The 11,896-nt window shown below is 34.8% G+C and overlaps 1 protein-coding gene and 1 pseudogene across 1 annotated transcript in view; both read left to right on the top strand.

Moving 5' to 3' along the window:
* Positions 1-100: 100 nt before the first annotated feature.
* LOC101630192 lies at positions 101-659 on the top strand (annotated as a pseudogene).
* Positions 660-6,609: 5,950 nt separating this feature from the next.
* DNAH12 (dynein, axonemal, heavy chain 12) overlaps positions 6,610-11,896 on the top strand; it is a 130,284-nt gene continuing 124,997 nt past the window's right edge. Inside the window, exons 1-4 of the mRNA XM_012735164.1 lie at positions 6,610-6,779; positions 8,509-8,590; positions 8,823-8,849; positions 11,666-11,855. Of these exons, the coding sequence (XP_012590618.1) occupies positions 6,610-6,779; positions 8,509-8,590; positions 8,823-8,849; positions 11,666-11,855 (469 nt within the window). The remainder of the gene's footprint in view (positions 6,780-8,508; positions 8,591-8,822; positions 8,850-11,665; positions 11,856-11,896) is intronic.

An 11,896-nucleotide genomic window follows, 5' to 3' on the forward strand; every position in this document is an offset into this window, starting at 1 on the left:
CCCCACTCTGTCTCTGGTGAATCCTCTCACTGCCCCTGCACCTTTGGCCTGTACCCCAGTTCTGTATGCACAAATAAATAAATCTTTAAAAAAAAAAAAAAAAGACATCGAAGAGCCCCACCTTAGAAATTATTTTGAACAGTATGGGAAAATTGAAGTGATAGAAATCATGACTGATTTAGGCAGTGTCAAGAGAGACTTTACTTTTGTAAACTTTTATGATCATGATTCTTTAGACAAGATTTTCATCCAGAAATACCATACTATAAAGACTGCAACTATGAACTAAGGAAAGCCCTGTCTGTGCAAGAGATAGCCAGTGCCTCATCCAGCCAAAGAGGTCAAAGTGATCTTGGAAAATTGTGGTAGCCGTGGAAGTGGTTTGATGGGAATAGCAATTTTGGTCATGGAGACCTTCACATTCAGGGTGGCTTTTATGACAACCATGGTGGATATGGTGGCACTGGAGATGTCTATAATGAATTTGGTAATGATGGAAACAATGTTGGAAGTAATGGAAGCTGGAATGAATCTGGCAATTACAGCAAGCAATCTTCAAATTTTGTACCCATGAAAGGAGAAAACTTTGGAGGCAGAAGCTCAGACTCCTATGGTGGTGGAGGAGACCACCAAAACCAGTAGCTATGGCAGTGGTAGAAGGTTTTGGCTAAGCCAAGAAACAAAGGTTAGGATAGGAAAGCTGGAAAAGTAACAGGGAAGCTACAGATTACAACATATTTGTGAACTCAGCCAAGCGCAGTGGTGGCAGCGCCTACATGCTACAAAGAGGACATATTTTAGATAATACTCATATATGTGCAATAACTTGAGAGTGTTTTGTGACTAATTGTGTAACAGGTTATTTTAGTTTCTGTTTCATGGAATGTGTAAAGCAATGAAATATTTTAATGCAGAATTTTTTGGGAACCCATGCTGCTGATTGCTAAATGTTACAGTCTAATCATGATGCTGAATAAATGTGTTTTTTTTTTCAAGAAAAATGTTAAGTTTGACTTTATATAAAAACTTAAAACTTGTTCTTCAGAAGACACTATTAAGAAAATAAAAAGACAAGCTAGACCAAAAGAGTATATTTTCACATCATCTGTCTGAAAAAGACTTACATTTACATTATATAAATAGCTCTTAAACACATGATAAAAAGTTAAATTATCCAAATTTAACATGGACAAAAATGGCCTACAGCCAAAGCTGCTTCTACTCCTCTACCACTAGCCTTAGAGTGAACCTGTCTCTAGCATAATCTGTGGATTGGAGCCACTTCCTTCCTGCCCCCCCCCCTTTTCCTATTGTCTTGTTACGGAGAAGATGCAAATGGAGCAAAAATAGTGGTAAATACTCACAGGGCCTAACACAGGACTCTAAGAAGGAATAACAGGGATCCTACCTCCACTTCCTGGAAGATTTAGATTGTTACTGCTGTATTTGATCTAACTTAGTGGAAGAAATTTGAAAAGTGTTTGAGCTGCTGATTATTTGTATTAAAAAAAAACTTGGCGCGGCCCTCCCTGGTGGCGCAGCGGGTTAAAGCACTGCACTGAGAAGCTAAAGCCACTTCCGCATGAGTTCGATTCCCGCCTGCCCCGGAGGCGACCACATGGCGTGGCAGACCTCTCCTGACCTGCCTGCTGCTCCCCTCAGCAGTGTACTTCGTCCATCTGCCTGTTCTGCTCCCCACTCTGTCTCTGGTGAAGTCTCTCACTGCCCCTGAGTCTCTGGCCTGTACCCCAGTTCTGTACGTACAAATAAATAAATCTTAAAAAAAAAAAAAAAAACTTGGCGCATTGATCTATCTAAACCTGGTGAAAAATATCTACCTATATTTTCTTATGTTCCCAGAAGACTTGCAACTGTGCCCTCCAAGTTGTCCTGACTTATTTTTTCTGTCCTTATTCTGATATCAGAGTGAACGGTGCAAACAAATATTCCGATAATCACTGTACTCCTTTCACTCAATTATTCTTGATCAGAATATCTCCTCATTGTCTTATTGTGGCATATGCAGATTCCACTGAGAAAAATGTTCTCCTAACCATCAGCAACTGTTTTGTTCTTAAGGATGGAGATGTTGAAGAGGGACTAGCACAGAAGATGAAATACAAAAATGCAGTACAGCTATATTGTAAAGCAGTTACTGTGAATTTCTATGTTAGAAAGGAGGGTGAATCAGCATCCGTTTTAACCATAAGAGGGAGGACTGTGAAGACAGAGCACAAGCTTATTTCCTCTACGAATTTTGACTATTAGGCATGTGTTGTGTCTAAAGAAAAAAAGTCAGTGCTTATTTTTTTGTTTTTAACTACTAAAAACTATTTCAGCTTTGGAGCTGGCGCAGGGGGTTGTCTCAGCACTATGAAGCTATCAGCAGCCACTATAGCACTAGTTCCATCCCCCACCAGGGAGCTGACCCACATGGCGCAGCAGACCTCTCCTGTCTTGCTGGCTGCTCTCCTCAGCTGTATGTTTAAGTCCATATATCTGTTTTGCTCCCCAACTGTCTCTGGTGAATCCTCTCATCCCCCTACACCTCTGGCCTAAACCCCAGCTCTTGTATGCATAAATACATAAATCTTTAAAGAAAATGATTCCAACTGAAAAATAAAAATGGGTAACAGATTTGAATAGACATTTCATCAAAAAGATGATAATGGCTGATAAGCATATGAATGATGTTCAAGGTCATTACTGTTTAGAGAAATGTAAATTGAAACTACAGCAAAATATCTCTGTGGTCATGTATAGCCTAACAATACTGTTATAAACAACAGATTACATATATAATAGTGGTCCCAATAGGCTATATCATATAGCTTAAGTATATAGTAGGTTATACTGCCTAGGTTTGCATTAGTACATTCTATGACCTTTGCACAAAGATGGAATTGCATAACAATTCATTTCTTAGAACTTTTCCCATTGCTAAGCAAAACAAGACTGTGGGTACACACAAGATTCACTGTAATACAAAAAGGCAGAATACCAAGTGTTGACAAGGATGTGGAGAAGTTCGAACCCTTTTATATTGCTGTTAGGAGTGTAAAATCTTCCAACCACTTGGGAAAACAGTTTCTTGATTTCACATTCAACTCAGCAATTCCAGGATAGGTCTATGTATACTCACACAAAGATGCACGCAGGCATGTTTATAGTAGCTTTGTTTATCACAGCTCCAAACTGGAAGCAATCCCAATGTCCATCAAATGGTGTCTGCATAAACCACTCCATTTAATAGAAGAGTATTCAGCAATAAAAAGGAATTAACTTCTGGTACATACTACAAACAGATGAACCTCACTATCATTAGTGAGAGAAGTCAGGCACAGAAGACTGCATTCTATAGATTCTATTTATATAAAATTTTCAAAAATTGCAAATCTGCACAGGAGATCAGCAGCTGCCAGGAGCGAGAGATTGGAGTGGGGATCAACTGTATATGGGCCCAATGGAACTTTTTGCAGAGGTGGAATGTTTTAGAAGTAGATTTTGATAATGGTTGCCTAATTTTAAATTTACCCCCCATCATTGAATTATGTACCTAATAATGGTGAATGTTACAGTATGTAAATTAAAATTATTAAATAAGGTATGTATTACTCAGTGTTTAATAAGGAAAACAGAACTAGTAGATTCTATATAGCTATATGTATCCACATATATGAATTTATTACAAGGAACTGTCTTATTGCAATTATAGGGTTTGGTTAAACAAGGAATTTTCTTATTGCAGTTGGGACTGGTTAAGCAAGTCCAGGGTCTGTAAGGCCAGCAGGAAGAGATGATCAAAAGTATGGAGGCCATACTCAAAATACACAACTGCTATTTGGAGTCTGACTCAGTTCATGCCTAAGCCCTCTTTATATTATTTTTTTTAAATTGAGGTATAATTGATATGTAATGTTATACTAGTCTCAAGTGTACAAAATAATAATTGATATATATTGTGAAATTATCACCATGAATGGTTAACATTTATCTCCATATAAAAATTATTTTTTCTTGTGATAAGGATGTTCAAGATCTACTTTCTTAGTGAGATTCCAATATGCGGTTACAGTATTTACTGTAGTCACCATGACTTATTTTATAATTGGAAGTTTATACCTTTTCACTTTTTTTAAAAGATTTGTTTATGCGTACAGAGCCAGGATACAGGCCAGAGGTGCAGTGGCGGTGAGAGGATTCACTAGAGACAAAGTGGGGAGCAGAACAGGCAGATTGATGAAGTACACTGCTGAAGGGAGCAACAGGCAAGACAGGAGGCACATGCTGTGCCATGTGGATCACCTGGGCAAGGATTGAACTAGCACTACGGCAGCAGCTGCTAGCTTGCGGTGCTGAGCCCTAATCTGTTGTGCCACCATGGAAGGTCCTTTTCACTTCTTTAACACATCTTGCCCACTCCCTCCCACTTACTCTGGCAAGCACTACCTGTTTTCTATGAATGGGGTTTTTTTTGTTTAATTTTTTTTTTAGAAACCACATGTCAGTTAACAGTGTTTGCCTTTCTGTCAACTTCTCTTAGCTTAATGCCCATAGATACATTTAAATTGTTAAAAAAGATTGAATTTCCTTCTTTACCAGGACTGAATATTATTTCATTATATAGATAATTTGACATCTACATCCAGTTGAAGGACACTTAGATTTTTCCTAATCTTGTCTGCAACAACCATGGGAGTAGAGACTTTTTTTTAGAACCTGTTTTCATTCCTTTGGAAAAGTACTCAGAAATGGGATGACTGGATCACATTGTAGTTCTGTTTTAAAAAAAATTTTAAAGGAAATTCCTTACTGTTTTCAATAGTGGTTATACCAGTTTTCATTCTTACCAACTGTGCACTTTACAGCCTTGTCAACAATTGATATCATTTGTCTTTTTTTGATGATAGCTACTCTCACTGTTATGAGGTGAGGTCTCATTGTGGTTTGATTTGTAAGACTTTGCTAATTTGATTTGCAAGACTAATTTGATAATTAGTAAATCTGAATACTTTTTCATGTACTTGCTATCTATTTGTATGTCTTTTGGAAAAACTGTTCAGTTCCTATGCCCACTTAAAAATCTGGTTGTAGGCTGTTTTGCTCTTGAGTTATATGAATCTTTTAAATATTTTGGGTATGCAATGCATATCAGATGATTTGGAAATATTTTATTTTGTGGCTCACCTTTTTCATTTTGTTGATTGTTTTGTTGAGCAGATATATTAGATGTTTAGGCTACTATCATTTAGATTAAGTATGCATTTTGCAGACTCAAGTAGCAAAATTTCACATTTCTTTCTCCCAGTATATGCATAGAGTTTACACTTCATTGCTGGATTTTTCTGAAGAAAAAATGTTGTATAAACAAATACCAGATCTAGAAGCAAGATAAATTACACTGCTGATTAGCTACAGTATTTACAGAAAGTCACTATGGGGAAGGAAGGACGCTTGAAAAGTTGATCTTTCTTGAGAGCCAGTGTTCAAATGAATCTCTTTCAACAGATCCAAATTTCTGTGTTTTAGTTTTCCACAACTTAAAGATCTTGATTCCCCGGTACAAGGGATGGAAGTTAGATTTAGAAAAAAAGAAAATCTCATTCACCCACTCTCCACTTGAATAATGTATTGTTGTGACAGCTAATCTGTGGCAGCTCCCTCCCTTGGCAACATTTACCAGGTCACTACTGTTGAGGTCCAGCAGTTTCCATGGTGACAACTTTGTTTCTCCCTGCAGGCTGAACAACCCAGCTCCCTGGGAGCCGGTGGGGGTTGTTGTTCAGGAGGTTACAACCTTTGTTTTCCTGTTCTTTTACCAGAGGAGAAGAACTTTCCTCAACCTAGAAGTGGTGAAAAACTTCCAGACAGGTACTTTCTTGTCTTTAGCTTTTCTGAGCTTCCCAGAGCAATAGAGAACTGGATGCTAGTGGAAATACTCTTTCAAAGCAGGAATCTCCAAAACCCATGAATTTCTGCAGCAAATGCAGTTGGTATCATACATAGCACATTTTTCAATATTTACATAGTATTTTTAGATTTGTTGTGCATTTAATAAGCCTTTTTTTTTTTTTTTTGCTTGATCATAGTATCACGTCCTAGGAAAGCAGCAAGATTAAGATAACATTTATGTTTAAAAAAAAAACCCAATGTTAAATCTCAGTCTTTTTTTTGGGGGGGGCGAATTATGCTTCACTGGTTTTGTTGTTCTTGTGAACTATATTTTGGGGGGAAACTTGAACCCAGAATTTTAGAACTAAGCATAATTAGAGAGCATCTCATTAAGTTACTTAGTTTTATCCATAAGGACACAGAAGTCCTAATAAGTAAGTGCCTGGTTTAATTTCTGCATGGTTTCACTTCCTGGAGATGGCCCACAGAATGAATGGTAGCACTCTCAAAGAGAGGGGTCCCTGTCCTTTTAGCTCAACTGTCATTCTTTAGACTAACACCATACATGGAGGGAAGACATAGAAAGGCCTAAAGTTGTATTGTGATATTGGTATGTTTGATATATTTTTAATATTTTGAGGTTTGTTTTTATCAAAGTAGCATTCTGCACTTTTCCTCCTCAGAATATAGAGTATTTTAATCTTTAAGGAGGCCAAAATGTCAGATCCAGACAAAGCTGCCATTGAAGCAGAAAAGGAGTCAATGAACTTGAAGTTACCCCCTATTGTCCGTCCCCCTGAAGACCTTGCTGTTGATACACCAACACAAAGTAAATTGCTGAATTACAAAAGATCTAAGGATCAACAGAGGACAATCAATCAATTAGTGTAAGTAGAAAATTAGTCATCTTGTTTGGAAATGATTAGTGTTCATTTCCCCTTAAAAAGCTTTAACAATCTAAGATATATTGTTCAAGAGCAAAATATCTTCAAATTCACCTATGAAAGCAATTGAAAAACTAATCTTGATGATAGTAAATGGTATATAAATGGTTTGTGTGTTATATAACTGTAGTCAGTGATTCTCTAAGAGTAAATTATTTTTTATCATTTCACCTATAATTCTAACAACAACCCTATCTGTTGGGTATTATTATTTCTATTTTAAAGATGAGTACACTAGGGTGTAAAGAAGTATGCCCAAGGTCACAAAACTGCAATGTGGACCTGGATAATTTGATTTCAGAGTTCACAAACTTTAAATCCTACACTATTCCTTCCCTCAATATATTATAACTATAATGATTCCTGAACATAAAACCAAGTAATTGGACCTCTGCAAATAGCATTACATTTGAACAAATACTTAATATCTTGAAATTTTTTTTCCATCAAATAAAATATAGTTCAATACATTTTTTTTCTAACAAAAGAAAATATAGTCCAATGTCTTGACGTCTTCCTCCAATTTAGTGGAAATTAAAGCTAATTTAGTACCAGCTACCAAAGATGATGATAAGGATTGTTCAGTTCAATTCAGTAGTTCTGAGAATCTCCTGGGTACCTGACTCAGCTGAGTTCAGGTGATAAATAAGAAGAGAAAGACATCAATCTCAGCTGTAAGATTCCAATGTAACACTGAAATATAAAATGACAATTTTCTAGGATAAAAACCTCTTTGGGGATCAAGAGATTAAATATATGAATAAATAAAGTGGGAATTTTTTCCTCTGGTGAATTTATGCTTCTTTTCTTACCCTTCTCTGGTCTGTCTCACTTATACACATTTTTGCAACTAAATTTTATTGCCTATTACATTGTTGTTGATTGTATTGTCAATTCAATAATTTAATTTTTACTTATTTTACTTTCCTTACAATGAAGTAAGCCTTTTAATAATATAATTTATTTAGATTTACATTTTTATTAACCAGTGATATGCTTATATTTACTTTTTTTTTTCTTTTTTTTTTTTTTTTTAGATTTATTTATTTGTGCATACAGAACTGGGGTACAGGCCAGAGGCTCAGGGGCGGCGAGAGGCTTCACCAGAGACAGAGTGGGGAACAGAACAGGCAGATCAACGAAGTACACTGCTGAGGGGAGCAGCGGGCGGGTCAGGAGAGGTCTGCCACGCCATGTGGTCACCTCCGGGGCAGGCGGGAATCGAACTCATGCGGAAGCGGCTTCAGATTCTCAGTGCTGTGCTTTAACCCGCTGCGCCACCAGGGAGGGCCTGCTTATATTTACTTTTATTAAATTTCTTTTGAATTTTAGATTTCAACATGTACCTGTTCTAATTTATTTTATTATCTTAATTTTGGAGTTAGATTTTTACTCCATATACCCACATGTTCCACTCACCCTCCACCCAACCACTTGTCACTCCCTACCCTATCTTCCTCTCATCCCCATCCTACCTCCCTCTCCCTCCGTCCCTCTGGAATCCAGTAATCTTTTTCACTAAGTCCAAGGCTTGTTTTTGCTGTATTTTGCCAGAATTCTTGAGTATCTCTTGTTTAAGTATAGTTGGAAATTTACAGATTGTAATATTTTAATAATCTATCCTAATGTTATCTTTGGGAAAGTCATATGTTTTTATAATTATAAATTTCAGCATTGATGGAGCAAAAAGAAATTTAGATAGAACAATGGAAAAAAGAAAACCTGTGTCACCAGAGCCAGATTATCCTGCAACTGTAAGTTCATGGTTCCTGTTTTGTCTGAAAAGTTTATTTTCATGTTATTGAAACTTTTAATTATTTTAAATCAGTCTCAGCATTAATAATGTTTCTAAAAGAATAATATATTTCAAACTATAATTTTAACTTTTAAAATATTTAAAGTAGCTTAAATGTTTCTCCTTGATGTAATTATATCTTGTTTGTTTCTCCTTGATGTAATTATATCTTGTTTATTTCCTTTTGACAGATGTCCAGTGACATTAAAAAAAAAGGAGTGAGTTCAACTTTTTTTATTTCTTGTTTTGAAAATGTTCAAAGGTACTATTGCAAAGGCCTTTCTTCTGAGACTTCTGCTAAGTTACATTTTAGAAAAGAAGGAAATTTAGAACCTGAGATTTAAATTTTTTCTGCACAAAGGAACAAGCATATCCTAAACTACAATATGGATTTTAACAATTATATTTTTGTTACCATTCAGTATTTGAGGATTAATTGCAAATATTTTAGGTCTTATTACAAAGAAAAAAAATTAAAGTGGCAGTTATAAAGGAACTTGATCTCCCTTTTTAATTTGGGTAATCATTTTTTATTCTAATCATGAATTAATTGTATATGTGTGTGTATTAGGTAATAGTCTAGTTTCATTTTAGGCATATGGCTGTCCAGTTTTCTCAACACCATTTCAAGAAGACCTTACTTTTGGAGATATAGACTAAGGACCCATAAACATATTAGATGATACTTACAGTCATGGGACTAGGTGAAATTGACTAGGGAGAGAAGAAAGAGAAAGAGAAGGGTGAAGATCAAGTTTGTTACTAGACAGAACTCAGCCCATTGATATAATCAGAGACTGAAGACCTACATCAAAAATTTGCTTTGATTAGTTTTACATACATTTTATTGCGACTGTGTTATTAATTTCAATCCCAGTTAATCTCACTTGTTTTTATTTGGGTTTCTTCTCTCCCCATTCTCCATCCTTATTGATTTTCTCTACTTACATTTTGAGATTGAAACAACTGTGTTCCTCTGTCCTCATACTTTTTACCTTTCCAACCCACACACACCCTTATTGTAACAAATCTCATTAATTTCTGGCTTATTTTTCATGTGTCTAACTTCTACAATGGAATAGATATATTTCCTTATTTCTCCTTTTATCTTACATAAAAATACATCACACTATAAACATTCTTTTGCTTTTTAACTTATTAATATATCTTAAAGTCAGTCCATAACAATTCAGTTCAGTTCATCTTCACTTCCCCCTAGCTTTATACAGTTGATATAAAACATTGGGCAAATTTAAGGTATACCATGTGTTGATCACCTTATTCTTTTTTATTGTTGCACAAAATACCACTGTGCAGGTGTATGATCGTGTATAATTGTTTATTTAGTCATTCTCAAATGTTCCCAGTATTTTGTTGCAATGAATAAATTTTTATATGTGTATTTTCATAATGTTGGTGTGTATTTTCAAATTCTAAAAGTGAAATTGCTGGACATTTGTAGTTGTGTTTTAGATCTTGTGAAATTTTATCTACAAAAGAGTCACACCAATTTGTTTCTGCTTACAGTTAAGTGCTTTCTTTGTCCCAGAATGTGAAGGTTTAATTAGAAAAAAAATTTTGTTTGATTAGTCTGACAAATGGTATCTGAGGGTAAATTTTTTTATCCAGTTATGAGTGAAATTAAATATCTTTTCATGTAGTTAAGGTCTATTTTTAAAACCATGTTATTGTGAAATGTTACGTTTATAGCTTCTGCCCATTTTTCTATTTTGGATCTTATTTCCCCGAATATTAAAATATTCTAGTAAGATATATGATCAAATTTACCACCTTAGCCATTTTAAGTGTACACTTCAGTGATTGTGTTTTCACATTATTGTGAAACCAGCTTCCAGAACCTTTATATCTTGTAAAATTGAAACTTTATACTCATTAAATAAACTGTCCATTTACTCCCTCCCACCCAGTCCTTAGCAACTACCATTTTGTTTCCTGTTTCCATGAATTTGATTACTCGAGATACTTTATCCAAACGGCATCATACAGTATTTTTTTGTGACTGACTTACTTCACTTAGCATAGTATTCTTAAGTTTCAGCTATCCCCTAAACTTTTAAGCATTCTTTACAATTTGTTTGAATATGTGTTGCAAACATTTCCTTTAATACCAGTTGTTTACTAAATATGAAGCTAATATTGTCCAGAAACTCCATTCCAAATACCTGACCAATTGTTCCAGAGTTATTTATTAAAATCTTCATCTTTCCTCCAAGGATTGGAGATGACATGTTTTATCATATACTAAATTTTCTACATACTGGAACTATTTCTGGACTTTTCTATATTTTTTAGTGGTGTTTCTATTCATGCACCTGTACCACACAGTTCTATTAGAGCTGTATATAGTATGTTTTTGTGTATCAATGAACTAGCCCTAGTAGATTTTCTTTCTTAGGGATTTCTTGACTATTCTCATATTTTTATTTTTCCACAGGAACTTTAGAAAAAACTTGTCTAGTTCCATAAAAATTAAATCAGTGTTTTTAGTGGTATTGCACCAGATTGGTTTGAGACAAACTGAAAATTTCAAGATATTAAAATATCCTTATCAAACCAAGTATTGTCTTTTAATTTGTGTCTATTTTGTTAGATTTCTCATTATTATGCAAGGGTTTATGAAATTATACAATACTCTTATTATACTAGAGTATATTCACCAAAAGATCAGGGCTTTTGTCTTTTTTGTTACTATCATAGAAACAGCATTCATAGCAATGTTGAATATTTGTTAAATTAATAAATATTTATTGAGTGAGTGAGGAATAATAATTTAGATCATGAGAGAATGAAAATACTAAGAATTTTAATTTGGTGAGAACTCATAAAAAATAAAGAAAAATATAAAATGACTTCTTTGTGAGTCCTCCATTTTGATAATGTTTTTATTCTGAAACATGTCATTTCCCAAAATATCTTTATTCTGATAAAATGTCTTGAGAAGACAGAGCTCAGGAGTTGCTGTGAAATGCTCTTCCATTTAGGGTGTTTAATATTTTTCTTATTACATTTTCAGTTCAATTATATTTATTTGAAGAAATGTGTAGAAAGTAGTCCTATAGTTCCTATTCAGCAGGAATGGCTGGATCACATGTTAATGTTAATACCTGAGTCTTTAAAGGAAGGGAAAGAAAGAGAAGAACTCCTTCAAAGTCTTATCAAGGAGGTGTCAGGTGACTTTGAAAAAAGCATGAAGAGATATTTGGGTAAGTAGCATTTAACACAATACTGATCCTTTTTTTTTTTT

This window comes from Condylura cristata, unplaced genomic scaffold (assembly GCF_000260355.1).
Source record: "Condylura cristata isolate star-nosed mole 26May11 unplaced genomic scaffold, ConCri1.0 scaffold00004, whole genome shotgun sequence".
Classification (NCBI taxonomy): Eukaryota; Metazoa; Chordata; class Mammalia; order Eulipotyphla; family Talpidae; genus Condylura; species Condylura cristata.